This window comes from Gigantopelta aegis, chromosome 7 (assembly GCF_016097555.1).
Source record: "Gigantopelta aegis isolate Gae_Host chromosome 7, Gae_host_genome, whole genome shotgun sequence".
Lineage (NCBI taxonomy): Eukaryota > Metazoa > Mollusca > Gastropoda > Neomphalida > Peltospiridae > Gigantopelta > Gigantopelta aegis.
Window position 1 is genome coordinate 40,998,287 of NC_054705.1, and position 17,520 is coordinate 41,015,806.

The 17,520-nt window shown below is 41.8% G+C and overlaps 2 protein-coding genes across 2 annotated transcripts in view; one reads left to right on the plus strand and one right to left on the minus strand.

Annotated features, from left to right (window-relative positions):
- The window catches only part of LOC121377574 (neuropilin and tolloid-like protein 1), a 29,080-nt gene extending 18,952 nt beyond the window's left edge, over positions 1-10,128 (plus strand). Inside the window, exons 4-6 of the mRNA XM_041505627.1 lie at positions 2,397-2,524; positions 4,519-4,659; positions 9,342-10,128. Of these exons, the coding sequence (XP_041361561.1) occupies positions 2,397-2,524; positions 4,519-4,659; positions 9,342-9,559 (487 nt within the window). The 3' untranslated portion in view covers positions 9,560-10,128. The remainder of the gene's footprint in view (positions 1-2,396; positions 2,525-4,518; positions 4,660-9,341) is intronic.
- A 450-nt stretch (positions 10,129-10,578) lies between these two features.
- The window catches only part of LOC121378087, a 41,121-nt gene continuing 34,179 nt past the window's right edge, over positions 10,579-17,520 (minus strand). The window contains exons 6-9 of the mRNA XM_041506186.1: positions 15,731-15,817; positions 15,065-15,163; positions 11,892-12,030; positions 10,579-10,831 (exon numbers count right to left, since the gene is read on the minus strand). Coding sequence (XP_041362120.1) covers positions 10,800-10,831; positions 11,892-12,030; positions 15,065-15,163; positions 15,731-15,817 — 357 coding nt within the window. The 3' untranslated portion in view covers positions 10,579-10,799. The remainder of the gene's footprint in view (positions 10,832-11,891; positions 12,031-15,064; positions 15,164-15,730; positions 15,818-17,520) is intronic.

Sequence of the window (17,520 nt, forward strand, 5' to 3'; positions counted from 1 at the left end):
TGAACATTGCACCTTTTACCCCCATTTTATACGCTTTCATTAACAAACCGCTTCGCCAGACCATGTCATAAGCCTTTTTTATATCCACAAACACTCCACCAACTTTGTTGTCCATTCCGTATGGCATCCTTTACCTCGGTTTGAAGACGTACAATATGGTCGGTGGTGGAGTGATGTTTCCTAAAACCACTCTGGAAGGTAGACAACAAACTATTTACCTCCAGAAAGTGAGTGTTTACCATAGATTCCATGGTCTTGCAGACGCTTGATGTTAATGAAATTGGTCTATAATTAGTAGGGAGGGAGAGATCCTTACCCACCTTGGGGAGTGCAAACACTTCTGCGTGTTTCCACTCAAGTGGCAGGTATCCCTCACTCCATATTAAATTAAACAATTCCAAGAATAATTCTAGAGTCTGAGTCCACGAGGCTTGTCTAGTTTTACTAATACTGAGTTTAAGTTTATATTTACTGTCCTTAAAGGTAGTACTAGACCAAATAACTTCCGGCTGGGTCAAAGTTCGAGGTGCACCGAACTTTTGATAGAGAAGTGAACACCACAAGTCCTGTGATTGGTTATAAATGTGAGTGTGTTGGTTGTAAAAAATAATAGTTTGATCTGGGTTAAACAAAATGCAATTTTATTTCATCTAGTACCAATGTGTCAAGTAGCCTTGTGCTTGAAACATGTATGGGGTACCTGTAAAAAAAAGTACTCGAATTTTGTGCGGAACTAGGGTAGTCATAGACGCTACCCGTTATCTCAGAAACGAGCAGCTTGACCCCCATTTTTTTCTGATTCACTTTAAGTGTGAGGGGTGGTAGTATTTATATCCGTGGCGTTTATGTCGGTTGATACGTTGCAGGTAGGAGTTTTAGCCACATATGTTACTATTGTCGTCTATGGGATTTGATTTGGTAGTATACACCCTATGATTATTAATATTTTCCTCAGTATTAGCTTTCCGCAAAATATTTCTACATTTATTTCTGGATTTCTTTAGTTTAGGAAGTTCCTCAGTCCACCAAGGGACTGGGTTATAATTTTTTAAAGGAAAAGACCGGAACAGATTGCTTGGCAATATTAATAATAGCTTTAGTTAAATTATTATTAAATTTATCAATATTTAAATCTCTAATCTGCTCATGAGCTAATTCGACACACAGTCGCCCAAACTGGGACCAATTTGCTTTACTAAAATTCCATTTAGATTTATATTTAGTTTTATTAATCCATAAATCCGAGATATTGTATTTGGTTTTAATTGGAAGGTGGTCACTACCCAGGTCATCAAGGACCTCCCACTCACAACCTGCAGCCAGAGTGCTCGACACCAAGGTAATGTCAAGACACGACCAAGTATGATAGGAGGCCGAAAGTAATGTACTACTTCCATCGTTTAAACAGACTAACCCTAATTTTTCAATAAAGGTATCAACAGTACGGCCTTGAAGATTGGTAACTTTAGAACCCCATAATTTATTTTTACAATTAAAATCCCCTAAAATAATTAAATTTTTATCATAGTTACCAATCGGTGCCAGAAAATCATTTAATTTATACTTAGTACCGGAAGTAGTAGGATGTACATAATAATTAAATATATTAATATCCCCAGATTTAGCATGTATGGTTACTCCTACCGCCTCGATTCCTGTATGACCCCTGGTTATCTTAATTTGAGAGTGGGAGATACTATCTTTGACAAAGGTAGCCACCCCCCCCCCCCTAGTACTATTGTCATTCATAAAAAAGAGTCCGGTGTAACCTGAAATTTTGTATTCAACGAATAATTTAGTACGTTTAATTTTATCTGTAACATTAGCAATCCATGACTCCTGAATGGCAATAATATCTATGTCTTTATTAAATTGTAAATATTTTTTAAGCTCGGGTCCATTTGCGCGCAGGCTCCTGGCATTCCATTGTAAAATGATAAGCCCTAGATGGTCAACCTTCTTATTATTATTGGTGTTAACACCGTTAACACCACTATTATTAATATCAATATTATACTTAGTATTAATATGTAACGACATAATGGGGGACGGAACAGTACTAGTTGGAGAAAACTAAAAAAAGTTAATCCACACTAGTGTTAGCTCGCGTCTCCAGAACAACAAGATCCCTGGCCTTATATTGTCAGGTTAACTATACGTCACATTGTAATCGATTCACACCGTGCTGTTGTTTTATTGGACGTATGGCATTGGTGACCTGGTCATCATCCAGGAGCAGCCAGTTGTATGTTTTGAAATTGTTAACACACGTACGTGTATAAAAAGCTATGTGTTACGAAACATAACACATGCCATTGTTGCCAACGGGTGTGTAAGAAATTAATCTATTAAACGTCTAAACAAAATTTAATAAATAATTATTTTCTTTGTGACAGCGACACGAACGAGACGTGGCGGATCAGAGCCTTTACGGACGAGTACGTGGTGAACGCCCAGGTGATCGCCACCAACATAGAGGGGAGCCTCCCCACCTGTCAGTGGGACAACGCCACCTTCTTCGACGGTAAGTCTCGACTCCCCCAAACAGCAAGCTCGATGATACTATGATTAATACGATGGTGCATATAAAAGATCCCTTGCTGCTAATCGAAAAAAGTAGCCCATGACAGCGGGTTTCCTCTCTCTCTATATCTGTGTGGTCCATAACCATATGTCCGACGCCATATAACCGTAATTAAAATGTGTTGAGTGCGTCGTTAAATAAAACATTTCCTATGGTTAATACAGAATATACAATGCAAACAGCACCACTGGAGTAGGTTTTTTTTTTTGGTGGGTGGGTGGAGTGGGGGCTACCTGTAGCCCTACGTAACTCTGGTCTGAATTTCGGTTACGGTCCAAGGGGTTCGGTCGCCTGGAACCCCCTATTTTGAGTGAAAATAATCATAATGAATTGTGTTTTTGTACATGACGAAGAGTATGTTTATCAAGGTCACCGAACTACATCAACAGGCTGGGCGGGACGTAGCCTAGTGGTACAGCGCTCGCTTGATGCGCGGTCGGTCTAGGATCGATCCCCGTCGGACAGTATATGACCGTGCATTTTATGTTACATTCCTTTCTTTTCTTTCCAGGCGACTCTATATTTTCAACAACACATTAATGTCCTTCCTGGCCATCGAATTCATGAGCATCTATGGGATTTTCAACTAGACTGGGATATTTCTGTGGCTACGAAAGACCGTAGTATACTAGTAGCGGACAGTATATGACCGTGCGTTTCTAGTTACATCCCTTTCTCTGTTTCCAAGCGACTCTATATATGTAACTAGACTGGGATATTTCTGTGGCTACGAAAGACCGTAGTATACTAGTAGCGGACAGTATATGACCGTGCGGGTCTCGTTACATCCCTTTCTCTGTTTCCAAGCGACTCTATATATGCAACTAGACTGGGATATTTCTGTGGCTACGAAAGACCGTAGTATACTAGTAGCGGACAGTATATGACCGTGCGGGTCTCGTTACATCCCTTTCTCTGTTTCCAAGCGACTCTATATATGCAACTAGACTGGGATATTTCTGTGGCTACGAAAGACCGTAGTATACTAGTAGCGGACAGTATATGACCGTGCGTTTCTAGTTACATCCCTTTCTCTGTTTCCAAGCGACTCTATATATGCAACTAGACTGGGATATTTCTGTGGCTACGAAAGACCGTAGTATACTAGTAGCGGACAGTATATGACCGTGCGGGTCTCGTTACATCCCTTTCTCTGTTTCCAAGCGACTCTATATATGCAACTAGACTGGGATATTTCTGTGGCTACGAAAGACCGTAGTATACTAGTAGCGGACAGTATATGACCGTGCGTTTCTAGTTACATCCCTTTCTCTGTTTCCAAGCGACTCTATATATGCAACTAGACTGGGATATTTCTGTGGCTACGAAAGACCGTAGTATACTAGTAGCGGACAGTATATGACCGTGCGTTTCTCGTTACATCCCTTTCTCTGTTTCCAAGCGACTCTATATATGCAAGTAGACTGGGATATTTCTGTGGCTACGAAAGACCGTAGTATACTAGTAGCGGACAGTATATGACCGTGCGTTTCTCGTTACATCCCTTTCTCTGTTTCCAAGCGACTCTATATATGCAAGTAGACTGGGATATATCTCTGGTTACGAAAAACAGTGGTATACCAGTAGCGGACAGTATAAGATCGTGTGTTTCGTGTTAAAAAACCATAATGAATGTGCTCCAAAACAAAAGAAACGTTTTGTGTTAAAATCACATTCTTTTCTTTTCTTTCCAGGTGATTCTATATTTTCAAGTATACCGATATATTAACGTGGTTACGCATTTTCGTGGTATAGCAGTAGCGGACAGTATATGACCGTGCGTTTTGTGTTACATTCCTTTCTTTTCTTCCCAGGCGACTCTATATATTCAACTAGACTGGGATATTTCTGTGGTTTTCAAAGATAGTGGTATACCAGTAGCGGACAGTATATGACCGAGTATTTCTCATTACATTCCTTTCTTTTCTTTCCAGGCGACTCTATATATTCAACTAGACTGGGATATTTTTGTGGCTACGAAAGACCGTGGTATACCAGTAGCGGACAGTATATGACCGTGCGTTTCGTGTCGGACAGTTCAATACAGAGGATGGGCTTCAAAGTGAAATACTGGTGTAAGTAATAAGCACAAACATTAATTTATCACACGCACACGTATTTTATAAGACATGTATTCTCTGTTATAATAAAACTGTTGTATAGAACCCAAAGTTGTAACCTAGGATGTTGCAGGGCATAGGCGTCGGCAGCTAAAGTTTGGTTTGTTAAACGACACCACTAGAGCACGTTGGTTTATGAATCATCGACTATTGGATATCAAACATTTGGTAATTTCGACATATAGTTTTAGAGAAAGAAAGAAGTGTTTTATTTAACGACGCACTCAACACATTTTATTTACGGTTATATGGCGTCAGACATATGGTTAAGGACCACACAGATTTTTTTTATAGAGGAAACCCGCTGTCGCCACATAGGCTACTCTTTTACGACAGGCAGCAAGGGATCTTTTATTTGCGCTTCCCACAGGCAGGATAGCACAAACCATAGCCTTTGTTGAACCAGGTATGGATCACTGGTTGGTGCAAATGGTTTACACCTACCCATTGAGCCTTGCGGAGCACTCACTCAGGGTTTGGAGTCGGTATCTGGATTAAAAACCCCATGCCTCGACTGGGATCCGAACCCAGTACCTACCAGCCTGTAGACCGATGGTCTGCCACGACGCCACCGAGGCCGGTATATAGTCTTAGAGAGGAAACCCGCAAATTTTTTTCCATTAGTAGCAAGGGATCTTTTGTATGGACACTCCCACAGACAGGATAGCACATAGCACGATCTTTGATATAACAGTCGTGGTGCATTGACAAGAACGAGAAATAGCCCAATGAGCCCACCAACGGGGATCGATCCTAGACTGACTGCACATCAAGGGAGCACTTTACCACTGAGCTACGTCCAACCCTAGGCTCTCGGAAGCGGACACTGACCAAACTGCAGAGATTATATATTGTCTCTTTCCCCTCCCAATTGGATATCCCAAACAGGGAGGGAGGGGGAAAGGCGAGCTGAATTGATGGATTCAATTCGAGTACGCGAAAGTCAGCAGATATAGGGAAAGAAGTTGTCCAGCAAATACGTAAAACATAATCTGCCATTTTGTTAAATACCCCATCTCCCCACTTAACGTATTACAACAACAACCCCCCCCCTCCCCCTATTGTGGGCCACTGGTTGGGATGGTGGGGGGGGGGGAGGAGAACTCAATTAGAGAATGGGTCCACTGATGTGGTTCGATCCTACGAACGTAAGCACCCCAAGGAAGCCCTCTACCGACTGGGATAGATTTCGCCCGGTGTTGGAAAGCGGGGTCTAGTGGATGAACAGGGGGTACTGCCCCCATCTCCACAGTTGATAGATGAATTCATATAACTGGCCCCTTTAATTTCAGAAGCGGCTGCAGGATTTTTGTAAGGAGGGTGGAGTGGGGGGCAAGTTTGAGTTTGTCAAAGGCAAATGAGACGAGCTTCCAAAAGGAACGTGATCTGTAAGGGTATTTAAGCGCATGCTCCCCGGAAAATGTTGAAATAAAGATGCCAAGAGACACGTTTTTAAGGTCAGGCCAGGCCAGGTCAGGTCAGGTCAGGTCAGGTCAGGTCAGGTCAGGTCATAGGGATTGGTGCCCTTTTCAAAGCATTTTAGTCTATATATTGTAGATAAACATTTTAAAAAAGTCATTAAAAAGGGGCACTTCAAATGGCAGCATTTCTCGCTCTAGCCAGGCCGTGGTGTGTGGTACCCTGTCTGTGGGATGGTGCATATAAAAGATCCCTTGTTTCTAATGGACAAAATGTAGCGGGTTTCCTTTCTAAGACTGTATGTCAAAATTACCAAAGGTTTGACATCCAATAGCCGATGATTAATAAAGCAATGTGCTCTAGTGGTGTCGTTAAACAAAACAAACTTTAACTTTGTCAAATGGGCAGGGTGTATGTGTAACGGAATACCGGTAATCCCCACCCCTAGACCCGCCTGTGAATTTATGACGGAGTCTGTGAGTATGACTATCAAATGACAGACATTCGTAAAACACTAGGGGGCGGGACGTAGCCCAGTGGTAAATCGTTCACTTGATGCGCGGGCGGTCTGGGATCGATTCCCGTCGGTGGGCTCATTGGGCTATTGCTCGCTTCAGCCAGTGCACCACGACTGGTATATCAAAGGCCGTGGTATGTGTTATTCTGTCTGTGGGATGGTGTATATAAAAGATCCCTTGCTGCTAATCGAAAAGAGTAGTCAATGAAGTGGCGACAGCGGGTTTCCTCTCAATATCTGTGTGGTCCTTAACCATACGTCCGACGCCATATAACCGTAAATAAAATGTGTTGAGGCGTCGTTAAATAAACCATTTCCTTATTTCCCAAAGCACAACTTATCCAGCGATATTCACGTGCTATTAATAGTATTATTAGTTGTTGGTAAGCTTTTCCAGAACCTCTCTGTATACAGAGCACTGACAAACGATTGGATCTCAGACGAAGAAAGAAATGTTTTATTTATTCACAGATTAGTCTGGACGTAGCCCAGTGGTAAAGCGCTCCCCTGATGCGCGGTCTGTCTAGGACCAATCCCCGTCGGTGAGGCCATTGGGCTATTTCTCTTTCCAGCCAGTACACTACAAAATGTACTATCCTGTCTGTGGGATGGTGCATATCAAAGACCCCTTGCTACTAATGGAAACAAAAAAATGTAGCGGGTTTCCTCTCTAGGACTATGGTTCATAATTACCAAATGGTTGACATCCAATAGCCGATGATTAATGAATCAATGTGTTCTAGTGGTATCGTTAAACAAGACCAAACAAACAAATACATACACACATTTGAAAGGTCCACGGGAATAATCTATGATGTCCAAACAGATAGTCGGTAGTATAACGGTCGTTTATGTCAAGATCACAATGGCAAACTAAATTAAAAACCTATAATTATTGTAGGCCGTTAAATGTAGTGTGGTAAATTATGTTTTCATGGGCATAAATATTACACGATTGCAGAGTTGTAAGTGTTAAAATTCAAAACTATCACCTTACTAAAATTTTATTCCCATGGACCCTTCACATGTATACGGTTATAAAAATGGAAGGAAGGAAATGGTTTATTTAACGACGCACTCAACACATTTTATTTACGGATATATGGCGTCGGACATATGGTTAAGGATCACACAGATATTGAGGGAGGAAACTTGCTGTCGCCACTACATGGGTTACACTTTTCGATTAGCAGCAAGGGATCCTTTATATGCACCATCCCATAGACAGGATAGTACATACCACGGCCTTTGATGTACCAGTCGTGGTGCACTGGCTGGAGCGAGAAGTTGCCCAATGGGCCCACTGACGGGGATCAATCCCAAACCGACCGCGCAACAACCGAGCGCTTTACCACAGGGCTATGTTATAAAAATGGCGTCAAACCATAAATATAGTGCACGCGGAAACCCGCTGCCGCCTCTCCATTGGCTACTTGTTTCGATCAGCAGCAAGGAATCTTTCATTATGCACGTGACACCAGTCCACAGAAAGCAGGCCCGTAGGAACTGGGGGGTGGGTGGGAGCGTGCCCCCTCTTAAGGACGAAAATGATCTTTTTGTCATGTATTTCAATCATTATACCCTCAAAATTAGTTGTAATCCATGTAAAAATGGGTAGTGATTCGTTTGCAACCCTATGTAATGTATCTGTTTGGTAGTAATGCTAATATGAATAAATATTGTTATCCAGATTCGGTCATTTTCGTTTAATTCGGGCAAAAGCTGGCCTGCCCTCCCCCCAAACCCCTACAAAAATGGGAGCCCGTACGCCTATGAATAAAGATAAACAATCTAGCTTATGTCCCCTCCAACTAGAGACTGTTCCTACATCCGCTAGAGATTGTGTCCTCTCCCAACTCCAGATATTGTTCCTACGGACCTGAATAGATTAGAGCATAAAATACATAAATTATGATAAATTTGCCGTTTATGGAAATGCTGAAAAGAGGCTGAAATTATAGATGAGAGTAGTCTCCCTTGTAGTCCTGTTGAACGCGTCTCGGAATGACGTAGGCCCACGTGCCTGAACCTTTTTTGGACATAGACACGTTAATAAAGTTAAAAGAAGAAACAAAAAGATGTAGGCCTACCCTTGTTGTTGTTAAACATTCGTTGATTCATTGGGTAATTTTTTTTCTTTCATTTATTTATTCATTAGCAGGAGCTCATTCGTTCATTCGGTTCACCCTCTACCTCTTTCTATGCTTTCATTTACGATCCGTTAATCTATTCATCCATCCATCCATCCATCCATCCAACCATCCATCCATCCATCCAACCACCCATCCATCCGTCAAAACACATGCACGTACTCATATACTATCATCCGTCGACCCATCGATCCATTCAAGTAATCTCACTCATCCATCCGTTCGTCCGTCAGTCTATTAATTCATCCATCCTTCCATCCATCCATCCATCCATGCATCCATTAATTCATCAATTCTTATTACATTTTTTCTTCTTCAGGTAAGCTGGTGTAACAAACGCCGTGGTATGTACTATCCTGTCTGTGGGATGGTGCATATAAAAGATCCCTTGCTGCTAGTCGAAAAGAGTAGCCCATGAGGTGGCGACAGCGGGTTTCCTTTCTCTATATCTATGTGGTCCTTAACCATATGTCTGACGCCATATAACCGTAATTAAAATGTGTTGAGTGTGTCGTTAAATAAAACATTTCCTTCCGTCCTTCCTTCTTCAGGTAATCCGAAGACAGGGTTCGGAATTTCCTCTCTGGTGCTCTCCGAGACCGAATTCAAGAAGACCGGCGCAATATTGGGCATGATCACGATTTTCGGCTTGTTTGCGGCACTTGCGGTTACCTGCTACAACAAGATCGGCCCGAGAAGTGCCTGGGTCCACCGGACCCTGCTCAGCAACAAGATGAAGTGCAACAAGGTGGGCGTGGCTCCAATGTGAACGACAAAATCGTATCTCTACACAAGCAGAGTCCAAACGATATTTTGACTTCATGACCGCTCCTCTGCACCATAGTCAGGTGTTACGACATCAGAATGACTGCCACCCCACTTTCCAGAACTGGTGTTAAAATTAGCTAAATATAACTTCGTATGCAGTCACTGTTTGTAGGAAATAATTTATAGTTGATCGAGGATGATGATCGATGTGTGGAAAAATACAAATATGGAATGTTTATTGTTACAGCTTTAGGTTTGATATAATGATGTTCGAAACAACGATGTTCTACTCTTTTAACAGCCACGCAATTTTATTGTACATGTCCTGAGAAATCTGTTTACAGACCTTACACCAATTGCGATTACGACCAAGTTGGCTTTATTGACATGCTGCACAATACACGTGTTTATGTTCACAAGGGAGATAATCGGGGTATCCTGTGTATACATATGGTTGTTGTAGACAGTCAGCCGCAACAGGTGTGATGCATTTTTCTTGCCTCATAATACAACAACAACTATTTATAATTTTTAAAACCACCAACTCTAGTTCCATTGGCGTAATCAGGATGTTATATTGGGTGGTGGGGTGGGGTGGGGGGGGGGGGGGGGGTGGGAGGGGGGGGGGGGGGGGGGGGTGGGAGGGAGGCAGCAACATTGGAGAGAGGGATAGCCACACTGTTTTATTTAACGACGTACTAAAGACATTTTATTTACGGTTATATCGCGTCGGACATATTGTTAAGGACCACACAGATATTGAGAGAGGAAACCTGCTGTCGCCACTCCATGGGCTGCTCTTTTCGATTAGCAGCAAGGGATCTTTTATATGCACCATCCCACAGACAGGATAGCACATACCACGGGCTTTAATATACCAGTCGTGGCGCTATGGCTGGAACGAGAAATAGCCCAATGGGCCCACCGACGGGGATCGACCCCAAACCGACCGCGCATCAAGCGAGTGCTTTACCACTGGGCTACGTCCCGCGTCCCCGTTAACTGGAAATAACAAAATCATAAACTTCCAGTATTTTATTGAGTAATTCACATCACCGTCTATACTAAAGGAGCACTTTATTATTATTATTATTATAATTATTTAGCACATCGAATGTCTTTGTTATTTAGTACCCGTATATGTTATAATATTATAATGTGACATAGATCTGTCTCAGTGTTGTAGCTAGGTGTGTATCCGGACGAGTTCATTTCCAACTTGGTGTTCATAGCATTGCACTTTAATTTCCTACAGGATGGGGAGTGATCATTGCTGAAATAAAGAAAATTACAACAAAAAATAAAACAGTTTTATGATACTTGATACAGAATTGATACAACTATTAACCCCCCCCAAAAAAAAAAAACCCGACACAAATCCACCCCCACCCTCAAAACCCCCCACACAAAACCCCCACAACCAAAACAAAAAGAACCCAAACCCGCGAAAACCCCACATTTTAGCGCTAATATTCATAGGAACACGCACGCACACACACACACACGCACGCACGCACATACGTACGCACGCACGCGCGCGCACACACACACACACACTATCACTATATATATATATATAAATATACACACACACAAAACGTAATTTACAATACTCTAAACGTACTGTTAAGTCCTGTATTTGCAATACACTTTCAGATTTGCAATATATTAAAGTTACTGTTATATTTTGCAGAATGCAAAACCTACCGCTTCTTATGCCTAGTGTAATGGTCGGGTTTTGTTTTCAATACACCAAACCGGCCTCGGTGGCATCGTGGTTAGGCCATCGGTCTACAGGCTGGTAGGTACTGGGTTCGGATCCCAGTCGAGGCATGGGATTTTTAATTCAAATACCGACTCCAAACCCTGAGTGAGTGCTCCGCAAGGCTCAATGGGTAGGTGTAAACCACTTGCACCGACCAGTGATCCATAACTGCTTCAACAAAGGACCATGGTTTGTGCTATCCTGCCTGTGGGAAGCGCAAATAAAAGATCCCTTGCTGCTAATCGGAAAGAGTAGCCCATGTAGTGGCGACAGCGGGTTTCCTCTCAAAGTCTGTGTGGTCCTTAAACATATGTTTGACGCCATATTTCTTTCTTTCTTTCTTTCAATACACCAAACGTACTACAGTGAAACCTCTCAAAACCGGACAATCTGTAAACCGGAATTCCCTAAAAATCGGACATTTTTCACGGTCCTTTTTTTTAAAAATCGGTAAAGAACTTAACCTGTCTAAACCGAATACCTCTTAAAACCGGACATTTTACTTGATCCAGAGGGTGTCCGGTTTATAGGGCTTTCACTGTATATATTTGTAATACGCAAAACTTACTGCTTCTTATGCCAAGCGTAATGGTCGGGTTATGTTTGCAGTAATGACTTATTCGATGGCCGAACTGAGTGAGCCCGGCATGGTCAATGGGAGGGAACTGTGCATAAAACTCCACCGACAGAAGTCGGTCACCATACAGCTGTGCAAAGAAGCATTGGACATTTTATAAAATATTACAGTAATAATGGATCACAGAGAGAGAGAGAGAGAGAGAGAGAGAGAGAGAGAGAGAGAGAGAGAGAGAGAGAGAGAGAGAGAGAGAGAGAGAGAGAGAGAGAGAGAGAGAGAGAGGGAGAGAGAGGGGGAGAGATAAACAGAGTGAGACAAAGAGAAAGAGAGATAGAGACACAGAGAGAGAGAGAGAGAGAGAGAGAGAGAGAGAGAGAGAGAGAGAGAGAGAGAGAGAGAGAGAGAGAGAGAGAGAGAGAGAGACAGACAGACAGACAGACAGTTAGCCATTTTAGTTATAATAGGCTCAGAAGTACCAACCGTCACGACGGAGTTGGCCAACTCGCTGAGATCTCGACTTCTAAACCTAGATTTATACTTCCCCGCCGACTCTTACCGGCGAGTAGTGGACTCGCCCAGTCCTGTTTCTGTTCAAACCTAATCCTCATTTTCCAGTCAATTCAGTATAATTTTAACACAGTTCATATTACATTTTAGTGCGCGTTCGTACAACGCTGTTTAGTTTATCTAATATTTTTTTTTTAGACATTTCAGTTTCGCATCAAGTCGGCAATCAAAGTATGAATTAACCTTAAGACTATGCAATTGATAGTCTGAGCCAGAGACGGATCTAGGGGGTGGTGGGCAGGGGCCCGCCCTCCCCTAAATTTTGCGACAGTTATAATTTTATTATATATTAATTTTCACGATCCCACTTCAAACCTCCCCCAAATTTCCCTTGGCATTCCGCCTCATGTCATTGGGGCCCCCCTAAATAGATTTTCTGGATCCGCCACTGTGAGCGCTCTTACAACTCGATTCTCGCCGTATACAACTCCTACGACCGATTAGATGTTAGTCTGAGCGCACTCATCATATATTGGTATATAAAAGGCCGTGGTATATGCTATCCTGTCTATGGGATGATGCATATTAAAGATGCCTTGCTGCTAATCGAAAAGAGCCGCCCATGAAGTGGCGACAGTGGGTTTCCTCTCTCAATATCTGTGTGGTCCTTAACCATATGTCCGACGCCATATAACCGTAAATAAAATGTGTTGAGTGCGTCCTTAAACAAAACATTTCCCTCTCTCTTCATCATATATCGGGAGTTGAGAAAAGTACAGAGCAACAGTCGAATTGGCCAACTTCGTCGTGGCAGTTGATAGTTTTCTCAGCCTAGCATTACACTCAATCCCGCATTGTTGGCATGACTATGCTTTCGGTGAATATTCCTTTTATAGTGTTTTAAAGGGATATTCCTGAGTTTGCTGCAATTTCTAAGATGTTATCGACTAACAGAGACTTTTTCACAACTGTAATTACATATCAAATATATTTTTCTGCATAAAATATTAGTGGCTGTATATTAAACGTGTTTCTGATCGTTCTAATATTTGTACTAGGTTAAATTTCATTTTATTTCCTAAAAAAGATATTTTTCATACGTACGAAATTATTTGAAGACAAAATCCAGTTTGGGCTTCTTACAAATATTAAGACGACCAAAAACACATTGGATATACAGACACTGATATTCAAAACAAGAAACTATATTTAATATGTAAATTTAATCGTAGAAATATTTTATTAGTCGGAAACATCTTACAATGCAGCAAACTCGGGAATGTCCCTTTAAGTCATTGTACATTAGCTGGCGGTAATTATGTTAATTATCATGATTTACTACAATATAAATCACTGTATGTTAGCATAAAACAGTGACATTAACATCTTATTTCCTTGTAAGGGATTGATTGATCAATAAATAGTAAATGTTCTGAACGAAGAAGATTGAATTTTAGTTTTCTAATTCTAGGATTAGACTACCAACTGCCAGCAGACAGTTGGTCAACTCGACGGTTACGTTGTAATTTGTTGCGTTGTAACTCCCGACTTACGACGCGTGCTCTAACATTAATAACTAATGGGTTATACGACGAGAATCAAGTTGTAAGAGCGCTCAGACTAGCAACTGGACAGTCGTAGAAGTTGTGAGAGCAGAAAGTTGGCCAACCTTGTTGTGGCAGTTGGTAGTCTGATACTAGCAGTATTCCTGTCACACAAACTATTTCTACGGAATTAAACATTCACAATTCGTCTCAGAACTATTGTTAACACTGTGATGACGCCATAATCATTTTATATGACAGCTGTCAATTAAAGGAAAACACGTCTACGTTTCGTTTTTTTGGAGAGACAGAAAAAGGGACAGCGAAGAAACCAGTGAATGGAATTTTGCGAGGAGGCGTGACAAAAAGCATGGATAGAAAAGGAAAGGAAAGGAATGTTTGTTTAACGACATCCCAGCACGTTTGGTGTTTGAGATATGGTTAGTTTAAAAAATGCTCGATAGACAAAGAAATGAGAGAGAGAGAGAGAGAGAGAGAGAGAGAGAGAGAGAGAGAGAGAGAGAGAGAGAGAGAGAGAGAGAGAGAGAGAGAGAGAGAGAGAGAGAGAGAGAGAGAGAGAGAGAGAGAGAGAGAGAGAGAGAGAGAGAGAGAGAGAGAGAGAGATGTGCATACACTCGAGTCCTCAGAGAGGAAACAACCCTGCGACCGATCGCATTTGAGGCGAGGACTGTACCACAGAGCTACAGGTCGTCCAAGACAAATGGAGACGCATGGAAGACGTCCGAGATGAATGAGGAAAAGAAAGGAGAGAGAGAGAGAGAGAGAGAGAGAGAGAGAGAGAGAGAGAGAGAGAGAGAGAGAGAGAGAGAGAGAGAGAGAGAGAGAGAAGGGGAGGAAGAAAAAGGAGAAGAAGAAGAAAGGAGGAGGAGACATAAGAGAAGGACAAGGACGAGAAGAAGAAGGAGGAGGAGGAGGAGGAAGAGGGAGGCGGTGGAAAAAGGAGGAGGGATGGATGAAGAAGCGAATAACGGGGAACAGCAGGAGATGGATAATGAGGAACTGCACACAAGTGAATGATTTCACGTCTGAACATGTCTGATTATAATAGGATGCCAGGTTGCGCAGATTCATAGCAATGCTATGGCTACTGACCTTGATGTCGTTGAGGATCTCCTGTGTCGTCATGTGTGACGTCTGCATGTCTATGAGGTAGCAGACGTGAGTTGTGAGATCCTTCAGCGCCAACGTGTGCTGCCAGGAACGAGAGGAAGATTAAAGGAGCATGATCCTCTATACAGCAATCTATCTGCACATTTATCACCTATCGGCTGTCTGTCTATCTGTCTATCTGTCTATCTGTCTATCTGTCTATGACATCTCTCTCTCTCTCTCTCTCTCTCTCCTCTCTCTCTCTCTCTCTCTCTCTCTCTCTCTGTCTCTCTCCCTCTCTCCCTCTGTCTGTCTGTCTCTCTGTCTCTCTGTCTGTCTGTCTCTCTCTCTCTCTCTCTCTCTCTCTCTCTCTCTCTCTCTCTCTCTCTCTCTCTCTCTCTGTATGTCTGTCTCTCTCTCTGTCTCTGTCTCTCTCTGTCTCTCTCTCTCTCTCTCTCTCTCTCTCTCTCTCTCTCTCTCTCTCTCTCTCTCTCTCTCTCCCCCTCTCTCTGTCTGTTTGTCTGGTCTATCTCTGTCTGTCTCTGTCTCTATCTATCATTCATCTATCCACCAGTCCGTCCGTCTGTCTATCTATCTATCTTTCTTTATATATATATATATATACTTGTATATATGTATGTATGTATGTATGTATGCATATAAACTCACATGCTGGCGGTCTTCAAGGATTGACACAAGTTTGTGAATATTGTGAAGGTCGGCTAGATCGCCAAGGTCAAGGTCACTTTCATTTGGCTGAAAAGAAACAATATTGACAAGACCGAACTCGAAGACCCCCCCCCACCACAAACTCCTCTCCCCCCCAACAACAACAAACAACATCAACAAAAGAGTACTAAAAAGACCAAAAAAAAACGAAAGAAGACAAAAAAACAATGACAAAGTTTGTTTTGTTTAACAACTCCACTAGAGCACAGTGATTAATTAATCGTCGGCTATTGGATGTCAAACATTTGGTAATTTTGACACGTAGTCATCAGAGGAAACCCGCTACATTTTTTTCTAATGCAACAAGGGATCTTTTATATGCACTTTCCCACAGACAGGATAGCACATACCACGGCCATAGATATACCAGTCGTGGTGCACTGGCTGGAACGAGAAATAGCGATGTGCTATCCTGTCTGTGGGAAAATGCATATAAAAGATCCCTTGTTGCATTAGAATTTTTTTTAGCGGGTTTCCTCTGATGACTACGAGTCAAAATTACCAAATGTTTGACATCAAATAGCCGATGATTAATGAATTAATGTGCTCTAGTGGTGTCGTTAAACAAACCAAACTTTTTAATCAATATTACCATTAGCATAATAGCTAAAGTAACATAAATATATATGCACACGCACACGCACACACATTAACACACATATACACACACAGACACACACACACACATACATACACACACACACATTAACACACATACATACATACACACACGCACACACACACACACACACAGACACACACACACACGCACACAGACACACACACACACATACACATATAAACACACAGACACACACACACAGACACACACACACACACACACACACACACACACACACACACACACACACACATACAGACACACACGTCCGGCCAGTTATGAATAGTATACGCTTTGTCAGTATTTACTAATGATGGGTGTTGCCAATGTTTTTCTATTGCGATATATTTTAGCACATGAACCTGAATTGCGATACGCACCACAATATATTGCGAAGACCAATTCTTAATTATTAGAAGTTATAAAGTGCTCTAATTTCACGTACATTTGGTACAATTTAATAAAATGATACACCAGTCAGTCAAGATTCATTACTAACAAGTATAGCTATTCTTTCTTTTCTTAAAGTTACATTATCTGGTTACCATATTATAACGTCATGTACAAGCTCAAATGCACTTTTAAAAAACTCGTGTGTTTTCGCTATGAACGGAGATCGTCAAAAGTATACGCTTGATTCGTCTGACCGGTCATTTCCAAAAAACCCACCTTTTTAGGTCTAAGTAATGAATAAAAATAACATATAGTCTTGAAAATGTTACGTAAATCGAACACAGTACCCTTTTCCTCTTCCACTAAAGCGTTACGTAATTAGTAACGCGTATGCCAACAGCTGGCCAATGTAAAAATTTCAAGGCAAATCTTTGGATATAAATATGTTTTGGAGATATGAGACGACCCCTCAATCAAGACAGTTAAGTTTGTTAAAAAATTGCGAAATCTCACGTGATCTCTTGTTGGGGAATTCCACACTTATGATAAGCCAATGAAAACCGAGATCGGTAGGAGCCCGTCAAAAGTGTCCCACTTTCGAAATACTGGCTTTGTTTTTGACCTGGATAAGCCATCGTAGTGAAACCAATGCGGAGTGCGGCGTCATATATTCCACTAAACGTAATTGGATTTTCTGTTCTATATGCTTAAATAA